Here is a 19,322-nt window from a genome sequence, read left to right on the forward strand (position 1 = left end):
GTGGCGGCCAAGGTCCATGTAAATAGCCAAGGGGTACCCGGCCTCGAAGCCTGTTGGCCGAGGCTCCTTTACTGGGTCTGTGAGCGGAACGTAATCTGGTCCTATCAGGCCGATTGTATATCGGGGGTCGCGAACACACAAGCTGACATTCTGAGCAGTTCTACAATAGACCACTCGGGGTGGCGTCTACACCCGAGGATTTTCCGGGAAATCTGTCACCGTTTCGGTCTCCCCCTAGTGGACCTCTTCGCGTTCCCTTTCAATGCACAGCTGGATCACTGATTTTCACACCTTTCGATGGTCGGAGCGGAACAAACGGACGCTCTTCGGAGCCCTTGGCCTATGGGTCTCCTTTACGCCTCCCTCCTCTACCTATTCTTCCAGACGTGGTCCGCAAGTTTCTTCGGGAGCGAGCGGAACTCCTCCTGTTGGCTCTTTATTGGCCAGGAGACCTTGGTTCGCCGACCTGGTGACTATTTCCCTGGAGGAACTTTGACGGATTTCACCAAAACAGATATCTCTCAGTCAAGGGACCGTTCTATGTCAGGACCCACAATGGCTCCAATTAGCCGCCGGGCGCTTGAGCGTTCGAGCTTAACTAGGGACCTCTGCTCACCGGGGGTCATCACAGTCATTCAGGCATCACGCCGTTCATCCACGAACCGCATCTATGAGGCTGTGTGAAAACATTCCCATTTTTGGTGTTCCGGACATTTGTCGCTCACGGAACTGACTATTCCAATTGTCTTGGACTACTGGTTAGATGGTTTAAATAAGGGATTAGTTCCTCACACGCTGCGCAGGCAGGTGGCAACTTTGTGCACGGTCCTCAGTTGCGACTGCAGAATCACTGGGTCATCACCAATTGATACGGTCGTTCCTTAAGGGGACCGCCATCAGCAAAACCCCGGTGGTGCACAGGTACCCATCGTGGGAACTGCCACGCGTGCTTCGTGCCGTCAACAAATTTCCTTTGAGCCACTCGGACGGGTGACATTCGTGTACTGTCCCACAAGGTGGCATTCCTGATGGCAATTACGTCTGCACGTCGCATTTCGGACTTGGTGACATTGTCATACGGGATGCTTCGTGGGTTCTCAACAGGTTTGAGTATTTCTCCGCCTCGACCCTATCTTCGTCCCGAAAGTCAATTCCCTGTTCCATAGATCACAGGAGATAGCGTTGCCTTATTTCGGTTCCAGCCCGTCGCATGCATTGGGGCAGCAATGGCATAGTCTGGATGTCCGCAGAGCTTTTCGGTAATATATCTCGCGGACCGCTCAGTTTCAGAAAAAGTCAGAAGCCCTTTTCCGTTTCTTTACACTCCTCTGACAGGGGACGGAAATTTCCTCTTCCACTGTGGGAAGTTGGATACGGGCATGCATCGCCAGGATTTACCAGGCTGAGTCAATGCCGGCTCCACATGGGATTGCAGCCCATTCTACTCGTAGAGCGGCTACCTCTGCGGCATGGGCCACTCAGGCTTCCATCTCGGAGGTCTGTACAGGAGCCGTCTGGGCTTCACCTTCTCTTTTCATTAGGCACTATAAAATTGATAAGTTCGCCTCTGCTAAGGCTTTGTTTGGACGGTGAGTTGTCCAACTAGTTTTACACCNTCAGTTAGTTTGGTGAGCCACAACGTCTTGCTGTCAGTCAATGGCTACGCTCGCGTCAAAGACTGGAGTATAAGGTCCAGGACGGGCGTGGCAACTTTGGCTGACTTGATCTGATTGGGCAGGAATACAGTCTACTACCCAATGGTGGAGTCTCCATCTCCGTGCTGAGAAAAGGCGTTCAGGTAAGACAACGCCCCTTTTCTTTTGTACACGGTGGCGGAGGCCTAAAGCGAAAAGGTGTTATAAAACCCAGATGAAGGCCTAGGACTGGGGCGACGGCACGCGTGCCCACAGAAAGGGCTCTGAGTGCCGCCTCTGGCACCAGTGCCATAGGTTCGCCACCACTGTTCTACTAATTCTATTAAAAAATAAATTGGGGAACAGAGATTGTTTTCCTGGATTCTCCACAAGCAGATAATACTACTCAGAACAAAGACTAGCAGAATAAAGAAAAGAATCAGGCCAAATTATTATGCATCAGCAACAAAACCACATTCTGAACCAATGCATCTGTTGTTGAACAAAACACAGCAATGTTCCTTTGATAGGAGCAGGAAAAAGAATGGCGGTTTAAAATAAATACATGGCTACTTACTCAATCCCACCCCTAGTTAAAGAAAATCAGCCAAGAAGTCATGAAAGCTTAGACTACTGTTTCTCAAACATTCTGCAACTATGAACACTAAACAAATGTTTAAAATATGAAGAAATCAGAGAATCCATTTAAATACCCAATTCCATGTTTTCATCTTGATGTTTTCATCTTGAAGAGCATGGGGTAGATTTTTCAGTAAATACGATCAGGATTATTGTGTACACCAGCCCATCATTCCATTTTTAAAACTCATTTAAAATTGAGTTTTTGTACCACAACAATTAACTCAGAATATAAGCTAGTCAAGAATGTTATTCATTAGAAATCTCTAATTACTAAGGGATGTTTAGATGCCCAGTCTAATAAAATCTCATTTTTAGATACTCATTCTTCATATCTTCTATTTATTTCTATTCACATATGCAATATCACAGTTCTACTCATATTTGGTAACTATACTTGAGACTACATTATTGTCAGTTTTAGTACTGCATCAGTCAATTAATTATCAGCCATTTATTTCTTTCTGCAAAGCAGGTGATAGGCAGGAAACGCAGAGAGAGGACTGAAGTGGCCCGCAGGGTAGAAAACAAAGTTTGAGAATAAATGTGATAACCCTTCATAAATATATTGCTGAAACATATGACCATATATTTGAATGGCTCTGAAAGCCATACAGAACAAAGATTCTCAGGTCCTAAATAACCAATATAAATGAGAATTAAATTCAAATTCAATAAGAGATAGAAATAAAGTTATGGGCCCACAAAATGCTGGCCACAATTCAACACATAATCAAGATCATTAATCTATACTACTGTCAGAGTTCCTTGTTTTCTGATCAATAAACACTAGAGAATATGATCTTTTACAACATTTCCATACTTTCATGCCATATAGAGAATCACTTGTTCACTAAGGGCTCCAAATTTCTCACTGTTCTCCTTACCTGCTTTTGACAATTAGGGCTTTAATAGAGGATATTTATAAACCATTCTGAGAACACTTTTGGTTTTTAAGGATAACATATATTTTGCAATAATAGAAAACATCAATTTGCCTTAAACATGTTTCTTATCTCCTCACACAGAAGCTGCTTCTAACAAAAAGAATGGGAACAGACCAGTTACAGATGCTTTTTTAAAGGTGCCACAAGATAACAAACTATTGTCTTACAGAGACATCTGTACCTACAGAGAATTTGTTTCCTGCCTTGTTATTTTTACAAGGCAGCAAACATATCTAACATACCTTCCTCCTATTTTCCCACAACAACCCTGTGAGGTGAGTTGGGTTGAGAGAGAGTGACTAGTCTGAGGTTACCCAACCCAATTGACTTTCATGGCCAAGGCGGGATTTGAACTCATGGTCTCTTGCATTCTAACCTAGTGCCTTAACTCCTAGACCAAACTGGTTTCATGCTTAGCTTAAGCTGACAATTCCTTCCAATTAATGCCCCCTAAAATAGTTAAAGTCATATATGAAAACAAAGCTCTGTTCCAGTAGATAATTGTTGAGCTGGGTATGCTTTATGTTAAACAAGAAGAGAGGTTGATCAGATGTGCTACTAACCTAACAATAGCACCAGTCTAAGTGAGAAAAATAGTAATGTATTTTGAATATGAAACATAACTGATTTAGATAAAGGTTTTCCTTCTGGAAAAATAGTTATCAGGCATGGAATAAATATGGAAAGGAAGGGAATTTTTGTAAGGAAAACAACAGATGAGATTTGCTTTAAACATTGTATATATATATATTATTTTGATGATATATTTTCCTGTTTGTCCATAACTTCTGGGATTCAGAATTATATTAGTTATGAAAATGGAGATTCCATTTTCTACCATGGCTGAGGTTGACATAAACATGCAGCAAATAGCCTTGGGTGGGGTTGAGATAAATGGAAATGGCTGAAGAGGGGAATTTGAATCACTCCTAACTTCTTGGAAGAAGCAGCTAGAGAAACAGAGGAATTGTCTGATTTTTAAGAAAAAATTGAAGTTTTCTAAAACCTGCATCCTCTGCAAATTAAAAACCCTTAACCTTAATCCACAAGGATTTAGGAAAATCATAGTGCACTTTCATAGGGAGAAGTGTTCTTGTTTTAAGGGCATCTCAGTCACCAACTGGAAAATACTCCAAAGTGAGGAGAGGAGTGATGATAGATAACAAAGGGAATTGAGAGATCACCTACACTGGCTGGCCTTGGGGTCCCACAATGAGCAAATCAATATTCTTTTCTCCATAGAACCAATAACATTTATTTCAGAGAGGCACTTTTGAGAGGTGAAAGAAACTGAGCTATGAAACGCTCCCTGGAATGAAGGCTGACACCCCTCCCAGCCCTCCCAACATGGTCTGGGCGCTCCAGAAGGCACTTTCTCAGCCAGGGTAGAGAACCGGAATATCGCATTGAAAAAGAGAGCCAAGCATCACTACCAGCTGAGGTAAAGCACTCAAATCTCTAAATTGCAGGATTTAGAAAACACTAATACATAAGAGGGAGATACACGCCCCGAGAAATACAATAAAGCAAAGGAGAAAAAGACTCACCGAAGTAGACAGTCTTGTCGCACTTGGGGCACTTGGATGCCATGATGGATAACTAAAATCTAACCACGAGCTTTTTCTCTGGCTGTCAGCTCCCCACTAACACGCTTCTTCTCCCATCCACCCACGCCGGCTGGAACACGCCTTAGTTGCACGTCCATTGGCTGCGCGCTCCAGCCAAGAGAGGAGAAAGCCAGTTGAGATGGAGTCGCCACTGGGTGGGGCTATTGGTTCCTCTATCGCTTTCCTTTATTGACGAAAGAGCAAAAACAGAGCAATGGGATACCTTCCTGCTGTATCCTTTCAAGCATACAGAAAGGCAGTTTCCGGCGGCTGGGAAAATGAACTCTGCTTTGCTTCTAGTTCTTAGGTTGGTTGCTGTCTGCTTCCTCGGTGGTAGTGTAGTGGTACTGCCACCATCAGAATGAAGGGTGCACACTCCTTTTAGTCAGTGCTCCCAAACAGCACGGTGTGGGAAGTCCTGGGCCTAGAAGGGTTATACTGCATGAACCGGCATCTAAGCAGGCGGTGGTGTTATTCATGCTGCAGAGATAAGCAAGGGTCAGCTGCTAAAATCAAAAACTGCAGTACCCACACGGAGAACAAAGTTACAAGACAGTAAGTGCAGTGAACTGAAGCAGGTTTAAGATGAGTTAGAGACCAGATGGCTGCTGTCAAACTAAGGTCATTACAAGCCAAAGTTGCCTATCTTCTATGCCACTCTCAGCTCTTGTGAAGCTGACTAGACCAGATTGCAATGGTTTACAATTATTGATTGTTCTTGTGCTTCTCACCTTTCCCAAAAATGCACACCTTTGTTGACTGACCCATATACTTGCCTTCCTTTTTGGAATTGTTTCCTCCTCCTTAGTTCCCTTTCTTTTCCTAACTTTCCAAAATGCTTGCACACAGAATAATCTCCTGCCTCAGGTTTCCCGAGTTCCCTCATTTTTTGTTTTATTCCTTATTAAAGCATCTTTGTTTTGAAGCTATGACAAATAAAGCCAAAGGAATGCTTGGGTCAATAGAAACATTGTGGGTTCAAAGACATAATGGATCACTGATAGACTTCTACAAAATGTTTTTGAATGTGATTTGCACTTTGTTTATTCTGTCTGTATTGTTGGTGTCACCGAGTCATTTGCTAGTCATGTAGCTAGAGTGAACTAGTATAATGGGCGCTCAATATTGCTCCATAGATTCCAGCACTTGGTGTTCAGTATTGCACACACAGTTGCTCATTTCCCCCCTTCTCACTTTCCTATGACCACCCTCATACAGGAGCATGGAATCCCATCCAAGAAAGTTTAGCCATGCTTTTTCATAGCTTTTCTGCTGTGCTTTGGATGCCTGCTACCCATAAAGAGAAGTCCACACTGCAGACTTAATATTGTGTCAGAGCAGTGGTTGTGTTAATATGCTGCTGTTTTTTTATTTCATCTGCTGATTGCATTTTATATTGTTCTATGTTTTTGCATAATTTTTGATTATTAGCTTCTAGAGTCATGAATTTGAGATTGACAGCCAAATGAATGAATGAGTAAATAAATAAATTTGTTCCACAGATCTCAGCTACACCCAGATGCTTGGCACTCATCTTCCCCACAGTTTGCATTCAGTCAACTGCAATTTTGGGAATGGAAATCTGATCATTCTGGTAATGGGTGGGCTGGAGTTCACGCCCCCTCATGTGTGCCTTAGTTTCTGCATAGCCGCACAACAATGAAGTAAGCAGCCAATATGGTGGCAACCAAGATAAATGTGAGCTACTCACCATTCTGAAAGTATGGAAGGAGGATTATTAACATGAATTGGCATGCATGCTCATAGATGCCATTTTGCCATGGTACAACCATCATCTTTTCCCAGTCACTGTACCTCTGCAAATCTGTAGGCCAAAGCCATGGCAGAAACACTAGTGGAAGTTATCTTATAGCCTCTGCAAAGCCGTTACAGGATATCTATGGAGATTCTCAGTCATTCAGGTCATAGTTGTCTCAAAGGTGCTTTTCAAAAAAGGCAGCTGGACTGTTTTTTCCTTAAGGAAGAAGAAAAAGACATTTTGCTTTTCATCCAAGAAGCTTCGTCAGCTGGATGGGGGGGAATGGAAAGATAGGTTCTGACAGGATGGTGGTGGTGGGGGGAATGGAAGGATTGTATTTCTTTGCAGTCATTTGGTTGTTAGCATTCTCTCTCAGAGCCATTGAGGCCACTTGGGGGTTTCATCTATGCCCTCAGGGTCACCTGAATCAGAGTGCAAATGGTTGTGGAATCTTCCTAGAATTGTTGAAAAGAATGTGTTGTAGACAGGAGAGAGATGGGGTTGTATTTTCCACCCCCCTCTGTTGAGAGAATGTCAAGGTTCCGACTAACAAACCCAAGGAAGTGAGCACAACTGAGACAAACCAATCACTAATGCAAAACTTTACTGGGTAAATCATTTCGGCACAGGTGAAAGGAAACCAGCTCTGATAAATTGGTGCCTAAATCAATATTAGCATTATTTAGAGGGAGGGAAAGTATAAAGTTCCCTCCCTCAAAATAATGCAGTCACAGCTTGACAGGCGGACCCCGCCTAAAAACTGGAAGGAACCTGGAAAACAATAAATACATGTTACTTTCTGAAATCTCCTCTATTGTGATGGCCCCGGGTTTTGGGGGTATCTACTATGGAACTTAGTGGTTTGCCTTAATGTGGTGGGTTTTTGTCCATCTAGCCTATGAAATCGGATAACCTTTCCATTATACTACCATGTTTCCCCGAAAATAAGACCCACTTCAATCCCACATCTTAAGAAAGCAGAACTCTTGGAAACAATTTCTTCCAACAGGAACTTTTATTAAGAGTAGTTGATAGCAGACATAATAGACAGGATCTGAGGGATTTCTTTACAGATCGATACTTTAAAGTGTCCCTAAGCAAACCCCACCCCACAGTTCATCCGGACGGTTCAGACCGGCCAATCCCCAGGTGTTAAGTCCATTGTGCGAAAGGGGAGATAACATTGGTCCGGCTCCGGTTGTAGCACGATGTTCAACACCTCTTTGCACCTCCTTTTCAGACCGGAGAAATAAGCCAGGCTCCAGAGGTTTGTGTTTCTCCCCCCCCTTTTCCTAGCTGCCAGGTTAGGGAGAAGAAAGTTCAGAGAGATGTATAGTGCAGGAGGCAATTTGTTACATTGTAATGGGCAGCAGACACAGAGGCAATAAACAAAAGGTTACATTGTAGCAAATAGAGGAAGTGAAAGCAATAACCACGCAGGCATATCCCCTCTCCCCCTTGGGAGTATGGCAGAACCCAGGGGAAGGTGAGATTTGGTTTTAGATCAGAGGAGATAGATAGAAATGAAATATAAATGGGTTCTGACACACCAGGTCTTATTTTCAGGGGTGGGTGGGTGTCTTTTCCACTCACCTCCAACACCGACAGCCCCGCCCAGCTAGCCTACTTCTGCGGCCAAAGGAGCAGCTTCATGTTGCAGCTGAGAATGGAGCTCCGGCCTGCATTTTGCAGTCAAAGGCCTTTCCAGAACGCCACTGCAGCCAAGAACCGAGCTGCAGAGTTCTTGCAGAACCAAGCTATGGATTAATCTAGACTGGTCTTGTGGAACTCACACTTTGACAACTTGGCATATAGCATAGCGTCCAAAAGTTTTTTCAGCACCTGTTGCACGAATTTCACATGTTCATCCATTGTCTCAGAGTAAATGAGGATGTCTGCCAAATATACTAGGACCCCCTTGTAGAGGTGCTCATGCAGCACTTCATTAATGAGCTGCATGAATACAGCAGGGGCCACTTGCAGTCCAAAAGGCATCACTTTAAACTGATAGCATCCCAGCGGGCAATTAAGGCAGTTTTCCGTTCATCACCTTCCTTAACTCTCACTCAGTAATACACTTCCCTCAGGTCTAGCTTCATGAACACCTTTCCCTTTGCTAAATGTCCCAGCATGTCTTTCCTGAGGGGGAGGAGCTACATATTCTCCATGCACACTTCATTTATTCTGCAAAATCTACGCACAATCTCAGCGACCCATCCTTCTTTTCTTTGAATAGCACTGGGGCTGCCACTTGGGATTTTACTGCTTGGATAAAATTCCTAGCCAAATTTTTATCCATGTAGTCTCTCAGCTCCACCATTTCCCTTGAGGTCATCGAGTACATTTTTTGCTTGGGGAGTTTCACCCCTGGCAGGATCTCGATGGCACAGTCGATGGGGCAATGAGAGGGCAGCACATCATACTCCTTCTCACTGAATACTTCCATAAGATCCTGGTACTCTCTTGGGACAGTTTTCAGCTTCCCTCCTGCTCTGACACAGCCTTGCTGTGCTTGGGGGGGGGTTCTTTGCTTCCCTCTGGGGTGTGGACCCATTTCACCTCTGCCCTATGGGGTGGGTTTTCACTTCTTCATCACAATGCACTGCACGTACTTTCCCCAATGAACCCTGGAGTTCCCCTTGGTCAACCAAGATAGCCCTAGTATCATCGCCTCAGCCATTTTTGAGGCGCTCATGAATCGAATAGCTTCTTGGTGATCTCCTAGCCTCAGGTGCACCGGCTCGATTAAGTAGAAGGCAGGCAGTCCCCCACTATGGAGCCATCGACCTGCTTGAACTTCATGGGCTGGTGCAGCTTTCTCACAACTCCAGGTTCGGTGCTGTTGGCAGGCTGACTAGGCATTGGGTGCACCCTGAGTCTATTAGGGCTTTTACTATCCACTTCACCTCCAAATGAGGCACTATAATGTCCACTTGAGCTGAGAGGGGGCTGATGGGTCCACTTACCATTGGATTGTCTTCTTCCTCACTATCACTCTCATTGACGGTCAGTCGCAGGTCCTCCGCAGTCAGAGTTCCCTCCCTTTGCAACTCAGGGGAGAGACCTCAATGACCTGGCATGCCACTCGCAGCTTTTCCTTCCCCTTGCTTGGTGGCTCTTTGGGTTTTTGGGGAAATGGGACTGCCCGGGCCGTTCTGGGCGCTGCAGCCTAGCACATCATGGCCCGGTTGCCCTCCTGGCCACAACGGAAGCATGGGCTGGATGCGTGCCTTGTGATCTCGGTGGGACTTTCTGCCCAGTGTGTGGCTTTCTTGGCTTTTCTTCAGATGGGCCTCGAACCTCCCACACCTTTTGTACTCCATCAGGTCCAGTTCCATGTTGATCACCAATTGGTACCAATTGTTGAGTCAGTCTGGTATTCCTCTGGGCAGGCATGTGTGATATAGCTCGGAGTTCAAACCATCTCTGAAGTAGTGGACCAGGAGTTGTTCTGGCTAGTGCCTTAACCTCCCTGCAATCCTACAGAACTCTCAGATGTATTCTGTCACTGACCAACTCCCCTGCCTGATGTGGTGAACTTCAGACTCTGCTCGTCGAGTCTGCATGGTGTCGCCAAATCGGGCTCTGAGCTATCCCAGGAAAGCATCAGGATCTCCCAGCTTGGGAGCTCCGTTGTGGAGAGCCATCAACCACTCTGCCACTTCCCTGTCAAGATTGTCCATGATTGTGTCCATGCGGGCCTCGTTGTCAGCATAAGCTGCTCCATGCTGGTCCAGGTGAGACACAACCTGGTTCAGGAAAAATGCCAGCTTCTCTGGGTTGCCTTCAAAGGTGGCCTTGATCGGTGGGGGTGCGGGGCTCTTGGGGTGCCCCAATACCCTGGTGGCCATCCCTTCCCATAGGGAAACATCCATGGCTGGGCACCGAACATCGGGAATTGCAGCAACAGCTGGCCAGCTGCTCTGGGGGTGAGGCATGGCTGGCTGAGGCCTGGCAGCTCTGAGCCCTGGGCTTGAGCCAGGCTTTGAAGAGGCAGTCATCTAGGGGCTGGCCATCTTCCCAGCTGCTACAGTCACTGTCCCCAATGAGGGTTGAGGCAACGGGGTCAATGTGGCCATTGCAAGTTGATTGGAGCCCACTCAGGAGGTTAGGTCCAGTCTCTGGACTGGCTCTCCTCCTCGTACTTCCAGACTGTTGAACTACTCTCTCAGTTGTTCAACCAACTGACTGTTGCACATTGCCAGATATCTCTGTTCCACTGGCCCTTCCCATTCCAAAGCTCTCCTCTCCCTCCATCTCTGGTTTTGAATGAACTTGGCTCCAGAGTAGGCTAGTGGGAACTCAGCTTTGGCCACCTTCAATGCCACCTCTCGCCATCGCTCCACTCCCAGCAGGTGAACAATTCCCATCGTCCCGGTCCATTCTAGCATTGCCAGCAGCTCTGTCTTCTCCACCTTCACTTTTGGGCAAGTTGCTGCCGGTTGGGCACCAGATTCACCTTGGTTCCAACTGGGATCCCATTCATCGCCCCCGTCTTGGCTTTGGCCAGTTGCTCTCCCTTCTGCTCCCTCTCAGGCATCTTTCCCTGAGTCTTCACGATCCCTCCGGAATCAGCTGGATAGGGCGCAGGACTCCCTAATTGAAATTACTTTTAGATGAGAGCTGATCTAGTGTCAAGGTTCCAACTAACAAACCCAATGAAGTGAGCACAGCTCAGACAAACCAATCTCTAATGCAAAACTTTATTGGGTAAGTCATTTCAGCACAGATGAAAGGAAAACCAGCTCTGATAAATTGATGTTAAATCAGTATATTAAAAGTATAAAGTTACCTCCCCCCAAATAGTGGAGGTCACATTGTCCAATTAAGTGTCAGACAATTATTATGAGAAAGGGTCCTCAGTTCTCAGTAAACAACTCTTGAACGACCTTGGTTCTCACGGGCTGGTAGCTTGATGTCTGAGCCTACATTCCATTCTTCTTTTCCCTCCCCCCCGCAAGTCTGTAGGCAAGCTAAGAAGCAGTAATGGATGAAACAACTTAAGCATTCTTTACAGCTTGAAAGGAGGGCTGTTCAATTCTAACATAGATGGACTCTTTTACCCACTTTCATACCAATGATCCTTTCAATCCAAAATGTGGACTTCACTGTTTTCAATAGAGTGACTTTTGTCTTTGAAATGCAGATGGACTGCTGAACTCTGTCCTGTGCTATGCATTTGTGAAGTGGTTGTTTTGTTTCTCCAATGTACAGATCTGCATATATTTCACTGCATAATATTGCATAGATCACATTGCTGAGTTTGTGTCTGGGTGTTTTATTCTTGGGATGGACAAGCTTCTGTTTTACAGGATCAGCCCCCACAAAGTGCCTTAGGAAGGCAATGCATATATTCCTTTAGTGACTATTTGAAGTTACAACAGTGTAGAAAAAAGTGACTTACAATTGGTCCCTACACATACAACCATTGCACATCCCCATGGTCACATGACCAACATTCAGATGCTTGGCAACCAGCATGTATTTACATTGGTGCAGCATTCCAGGTTCATGTGATCACCATTTGCAACCTTTCTAGATGTTTTCCAACAAGAAAACTCAATGGAGGAAGCCGGATTCACTTAATAACCATGTGTTTCACTTACCAACTGCAGTAATTTGTTTAACAATTGTGGCAAAAAAGTTTTAAAATCAAGAATGATTCGCTTAACAACCACTTTACTTAGCAGTGGAAATTCTGACTTCAATTATCATCATAAGTCAAGAACTACTTATAATGCAGCAAGAGACTTATAAGAAGATACATGTCCACTCAGGGCTTGAACTGGATTATAGTACCTACGTACTGGTTACGTTGCAACATAATTCTGATATAAAATCTGAAGCAGTGACAAATACCCTCTCATGTTACATAACAGAAACCAGAATTGACTACCATGAATGATGCAGGGATGCACTAACTCATGCTGAAGTTAAGTATCCTTTCCAATAAAGTGTTGAAGAAGTGAGAGGCACAACATTGTCAGTTTGAAAAATAAATTCCAGAATAGCTAGTCCCATTCTCCAGCTGAACGGCTTACCAGCTGTTCTGAAACACAGCTCCCAGGGTCTTCCTACAGACTACTTCTATATGGAGGGTTTTGTGGGATGATTCTAGGACTCTCCATAACCCAGGACAGCCATATAAACTAAGGCAATACAGTTCCTTTGTTAGTAAATTGAAAAAGCTTCAGTCTGAAGAAAATTCTCTTTCGAAGGGCTTTCTCCTGGACTGTTAGTTGTCCATCTTCACTGAAAGCCTCCAGTCTATTCTTGAAAACCTCCATTAATGGAGCACCCACAACTCCAGGAGGCAAACTATTCCATTAATTGTTCTATCAGGAAATTTCTTCTTAGTTCCAAATTGGATCTCTAACAAGCTTCCACTCATTACTTCTTGTCCTGCACTGTCAGATCCCCAAACCATTATTGTTTTCCCTGCATACCTGCTCTTGTTTGGGGCCTGCCATTTTTATGGGAGGGGGGATTTGCTTTCGCTTGGGATAACTTTTGCTTCCTACATTTCCTCTCCCACCTCTATACACTTGAGAGAAGAATGTGTCTCCCTTATACGGAGAAATGAAACTGGAGAAGATGTTGAGATGTGCGCCAACTGTGCCAGTTACCCAAACATCATGCCACCTGTGGACTGGCTGGATTTCAAACGGACATTATGACTTTGGTGGGAGGAGGAAGATTGTTAGTTTAATTATACCGTTTAAGCGGGATTTTCCCCAGATCTCTCCTTAGCTTCCCTACTATCACTAACCCTAATAAAGATTCCTTTTGAGACAATGCCTGTTTCAAGAGTTCTGCTTTCTTGGATGGTTAGCTGAGGTGGGTCCTTACATAAGGCAAAATCTGCATAGTACTCAACCCGGAGAAGCTGCTACTCTGCCAGGGGAGTTGCAACTGAATTCCACATGGAGGAGTTCCAGGCAGAGAAATGGGCCGAAGATCTCCTCTGCATGAAACCAGATGAAAGCCTCTCCAGGGACCTGGAAAAAGCCGGACCCTTTGGTGAAGAAGATTGAGCCAGATGGTCACTCGGGGTCAGGAAAAAAGAAGGATGGGAAGAGAAAGCCCTGAAAGTAACCCTTACTCGAGGTGGAGGGAAGAAAGAGGCAAAGAAGAAAAAAAATCCAGAACCTGCCCCTCCTGATAAAGATGGAGAAAAGGAAGAATCGAAATTGGGGACGATGGAAGTGGTGATGGAGTACATGAAAAAGTCCCTCAACGAGTTTAAGATGCAGCTGAAAGAATTCCCCGAATCAGAGGAAGAGGCAGAGAGCAAATTGGAGGAAGAGGAGGTCTGAGAGATGGCAGCAGCTGTAGCCCAAGAGACAATACCACAGCGAGGCCGTCCATCTCAAGGAACCAGAGGCAGACCACCTCAACCAGCCAAGGTGAAACCGATTCCGATCAGAGTGAAGTTTGATGGAGAACCGAAGCGATTAGGGTATTTCCTGGCACAAGTGTTCACCTACATGCAAATTTATGGGAGAACACTGCCTACCGATGTCGAGAAGGTCCAGGTAGTTACCCTAGCTTTGGAAAGTGGAGCAGCTGACTGGATGGTGACCCTGTGCAATTGCAATGCATCCGAATTGAAAAAATTCAACCGTTTCATGGTTGCTCTCCACTGACGTTTTGAAGACCAGCTGGCAGACAAGAAAGCCCGGGAGCGCATAAAGACAGTGAAGCAAGGAAGAAGACCAGTCACTGAGTATACTGAAGAATTCAGAGAATTAGCCAGCTGTCTTGGCTGGCTGGAATACATCCTGGTAAACTGTTTCCAGGTTGGGCTCAACAAGGAGCTGTATAATGCCTGCATACTGTACAACTGATGCCTGCTAAGTGAGAAAGTGGAGATCGATCAACGCAAGCACCTACACCGCACAGTGAGACCAAGCTTTAGATCACAATCAGAGAAGCGAGGGGAGACCGCACGAGGTTTGCCTGCCCTATCTCACACCACTGCCTGCTTCAAATGTGATAAAGAGGGACATCGAGCTGTGGATTGCCTCAGCAAGATACCTGCCAAGAAAGGGGATCATCTACCGGCTGGAAGACCTCCGAGACCCTCAGTGCACCCCAGGGAGACTGCAATGAGATCCGAAGAAGTTGTAGAGCTCCCCCGTGGCCGTGACCGAGAGGGTTGAGCTCCGACTCCACGCTACGATGACCTGGAAGGGACGGAGAGTGACTATGAAAATGACCCATTGGTGAGTAGGCCAATTGACCCCATAACAGTGCCTCTAGAGCTTTCCATACCGGGCACTGAGAGGACAGTAAAATTAGCAGCTTTGCTGGACTCATGATGTACCCGATGCATGATTATCCCAGAACAGTGGTTCTCAACCTGTGGGTCGCGACCCCTTTGGGGGTCGAACGACCCTTTCACAGGAGTCACCTAAGACCTTCAGAAAACATATATTTCCGATGGTCTTAGGAACCGAGACACCACTCCTCTATCTGTCTCCAGGCGGATAAAAACAACACAGAATGGTAAGACTTAAAGCATCAAAGGAGCAACTCCCTGCCTCTCAGGTAGAGCTAGCAAGAGCCAACGACTCAGCCCGCCTTCTCCCAGCCTTTTCACCAATCAGAAGCTGTGGCCCAGACATTGGCGTCCATGACGTATCTTCCCAGGGAATCTGTGAAGCCGGCGGAGCTGCTCCAGATCGCACTTGTGTGCAGTCGCTCGCGCCTCGGTGGAAGAGGGGAGATGGGCTGGTGGGGAGTTGGGGGGTGAGGCAGGAGGAGGAGGGAGGGAGGGAGGAAAGGATTGTTAGGTGTGGAATCAGCACGCTGGCTTTGCTGTTGGGGTGGGTTCCTTTTGTATTTTGATTCCCTCCCTTTTGGAGGAATGGACATTTTATGATCTGGGGGAAAAAAAAATCTGGTGTCTGTGAATAAAAGCGCCGGTGAACATCTTTTCTTTCCGCCAGCTCGCCTTGATGCATTCAGTGCAATTGCTTTTTTAAATAGCGCTTTTGGATTGTATTTTTTTTTAAATCTTAGCTTTTTTAAAAAAAAACCCTGGAAAGCACATTCTTAGAGCAAGGTGCAAACTTGGTACCTCTCTCTCTCTCCCCCGCGCCCCCCCAATCCCCGGGTATTTTTATTTTTAGATGGCAAAATCAGATCCGCAGCTGCTAAAAATGAATAGTGGCTTGCGAGGGAGGGGGGCTGCTGTGGGCAGCAGAAGACAGGCTGGTGCATCCGAGGTGTTGTTCACTCGCTCGCCTCCTTTCTGTTGAAACCCCCCTGGTCTAGATCGGAGTTGCTCCTTTACACAGGCATGAGCCAGGATGGTCATTTGTGGGGTTGGTCTCTGCCCTTGCGTGGGGGGGGGGTTGCAAGCACCTTGAGTCTCCCCACCCCCATCCATGTTATTTTCCTCAGGGTTGCTAGGAGCTATGCTTAAACTCGGAATCGCCCAACTGCAAGCGAAGAGAAGGGAGTTGGCGCAGGCGAGAAAGCCAGCAAGCCAGCCTGCCAGCCCGAATTGCGAGCTTCTCTTTGCCTTTTTTGTCGTGAATCAGGAGCAAGCCAACCTCGGGATTTTCCCTCCTCCCGCCTTTAAATGGCTTCCTTTTATTCTGCTTCCCGCCTGGTCGGAATCCAAAGGCGAGGCTCCGATTGCGGAAGTGTATACTCAACTGCCAGAAATTGTTAGGAAAAAGGAAATGCATTGAGAGAGGGACTTGTCAGAAAACATTTAGATGAGAATCAAGTACACTCAGTGGAAGGTGAAAATGTTGGAAGGAGGGAATGAAATAGCTGGAATCTGGGACAGCTGTAAAGTCGTATCCTTCTGTTTTGGGAAACTTCCATGAAAAAAATAGTCACGTAACCCCTCGCTTCATCCACAAAATGTTACAGGAGTTCTGATTTTTTATTTATAATCCTTTTCCTTTCTTCCATTCTCTTGCTGCTTTTCCTTCAATTGGTCATGTGATCAAAATGTGGATGCTTGGCAACTGGCCTGTATTTATGACGGTTGCACTGTCCCAGGGTCATGTGATTATTTTTAGCAATCTTTTGACAAGCAAAGTCAATGGGGAAGCCAGATTCATTTAACAACTGTGTTCCTAACTTAATAACTGCAGTGATTCACTTAACAACTGCAGCAAGAAAGGTTGTAAAATGGGTGCAACTCACTTAACAACTGCCTTGCTTAGCAACAGAAATGTTGGGCTCAGTCGTGGTCGTAAGTTGAGGACAACCTGTAGTTGTGGAATTCCTTTTGTTGGATGGTTCTGTCTTCTAGAGTCTACTCTAGAGTCTGATCCTGCATATCAGATATTTACATTACGATTCATAACAGTAGCAAAATTACATTTATGAAATAACAACGAAAATAATTTTATGGTTGGGGGTCACCACAACATGAGGAACTGTATTAAAGGGTCGCAGCATTAGGAAGGTTGAGAACCACTGTCCCAGAACTAGTGGGGGAAATGGGGATACCCCTCAGGAGGCTAAAAACTCCAATTACCTTTTGCAAATTGGACGACTCGGTTGCAGGGGGGGTGCCTGCCAGTTTTGTCACCAGACCCTTATATATTGACCTGGGGGACCACGCAGAGACTCTAGCGTTTATTGTGGCCCCAGGAATGGAGTGGCCATTAGTTCTCGGACTGGCTTGGCTAAAAAAGTGGAACCCCATGATCAACTGTCTAAAGGGAATTTTTTTTCCGAGCTAGACTTGAGAGAAGCTTATTACCACATACGAATAAAAGGGATGAATGGAAAACTGCCTTCAACTGCCCATTGGGTTGCTTCCAATTTAAAGTTCTCCCGTTTAAACTACAAGGGGCCCCTGCAGTGTTTATGCAGTTGGTCAGCAAAGTTCTACATGAGCACCTGTATAAAGGGATTTTGATTTACCTGGATAATATCCTTATTTACATTGAAACCAAAGATGAACATATTAAGCTAGTCAGAGCGGTACTAAAAAAGCTGCGCTCTGCCAAACTGTATGCCAAATTGTCAAAGTGTGAATTCCACAAAGATCGTATTGATTATTTGGGCTATCGTATATCCAACGAGGGGGTAGAGATAGATCCAGAGACAGTGAGAGCAGTCTTGGGCTCCTCCAAAAACCAAGAAACAACTCCAAAGTTTCTTAGGATTTGCAAACTTTTACACACAATTCATCCCGTCTTTTGCACAGATTGCCCCCCAATCACAAACATGTTAAAAACCCGAGGGGGGAGGGAATAAGCCAAAGCCCAATCAACCGTTAAAATGGACGGGAGAGTGTCAAGCAGCTTTTGAAAAACTAAAGAGACTTTTTACTGTGGAGCCAGTTTTGAAACATCCGGATCCAGAACAACCATTTATAATCCAAACTGATGCCAGTGATGTGGCTGTAGGAGTGGTTTTACTACAGAGAAATAAAGGACAGTTGCAACCTTGTGCTTACACCTCTAGGAAATTATAAGAAACTGAGCAAGTGGGCAGCTTGGGAGAAGGAGTTGTAGGTCGAGGACTACCTGTACTTTATCACTTTTTTCCTCTTTTTTTGGTCATAAAGTTTTTGACACCTTGCTAGGCGAATAGTGGTACTCGGATATTGCCATATCCTAAAAGTGGTACAATGGGTGAAAAGGTTGAAAAGCCCTTCTCTAGACAAGTTCATTTCATTCCATGCCCCAAGATCCCAACTGCAAAGACTTTAGCTAAACTCTTTGTGCAAAACATATATTGATTTCATGGGGCCCCACAACGCATAATCTCAAGTCAGAGGGGTTCAATTTATCTCTAAGTTCTGGAAAGCCTTTCTGGACTTGATGGGTTCTAGTCAAGAGTTGTCATCTTCCCATCATCCTCAAATGAATGGGGGGACAGAGAGACTGAACTCAGTTCTAGAATAATACCTGAGATGTTTTATTAATTATCAGCAGGACAATTGGTCAGACCTGTTGCCATTTGCTGAAGTTGCTTATAATAATGCTGTACAGTCCAGCACAGGTTTCACTCCATTTCAAATAGCTAATGGTCAAACGTTTGTGGCCATGCCTGAACTCCCTACTAAAGAATCTGAAAGCCTCTCTTTGCAGGAATGGATTAAACAGTTACAGAATACCTGTGTCAAGACTGCTAACATCGGATGTTCTTGCTTGCCATATGTGAAGAAGCAAACGTGTTTTATTTAGCCTGCATATCACTTCTAGAGCAAAAGCAGACAATACTAACCTAGTAGATGGGAAAATATGCTAGTTAACCATAACTGTTGTGGCTCCGTCCTGTGGGTCCCTCTCATCAGAGGAGGAAGGCTCTGAACATGAAGGAGAGGAGATGGCCAGGCCTCCCTCTCCAGGACCTTCCCCTCTGGTGCGGCCTTCGGTGCCTTCTGCTGAAGAGGAGATTGGCCAGGAGCCAGGTGCTTCTGGGATTGGCCAGGAGCCCGGTGCTTCTGGGATTGGCCAGGAGCCCGGTGCTTCTGGGATTGGCCAGGAGCCAGGTGCTTCTGGGATCGGCCAGGAGCCAGGTGTATCGGACTCCGACGAGGATACGTCTTGGCTGGATCCATGCCAGCGTCGGAGGGACAAGCGTGCGCAGCAGCGGAAACGCCGTGCCAGAGATTTCAGCTGAGTCACTGGACCACACCCCACTGGCTATATAAGCAAGGGGTGTGTCGTGTGAACCTCTTGTGACGGACAATTTTGCTGAATCTCCAGTTGCACGCACTCTGGCAATTTAACCTGGACTGATCGTATGTTTT

General features: G+C 45.7%; 1 protein-coding gene across 1 annotated transcript in view; it reads right to left on the minus strand.

Annotated features, from left to right (window-relative positions):
• Positions 1-4,923, minus strand: part of CRIP2 (cysteine rich protein 2) — a 106,539-nt gene extending 101,616 nt beyond the window's left edge. The window contains exon 1 of the mRNA XM_015830401.1: positions 4,768-4,923. Coding sequence (XP_015685887.1) covers positions 4,768-4,810 — 43 coding nt within the window. The 5' untranslated portion in view covers positions 4,811-4,923. The remainder of the gene's footprint in view (positions 1-4,767) is intronic.
• Positions 4,924-19,322: the final 14,399 nt, after the last annotated feature.

This window comes from Protobothrops mucrosquamatus, unplaced genomic scaffold (genome assembly GCF_001527695.2).
Source record: "Protobothrops mucrosquamatus isolate PMUCROS unplaced genomic scaffold, P.Mucros_1.0 scaffold_243, whole genome shotgun sequence".
Taxonomy (NCBI): Eukaryota; Metazoa; Chordata; class Lepidosauria; order Squamata; family Viperidae; genus Protobothrops; species Protobothrops mucrosquamatus.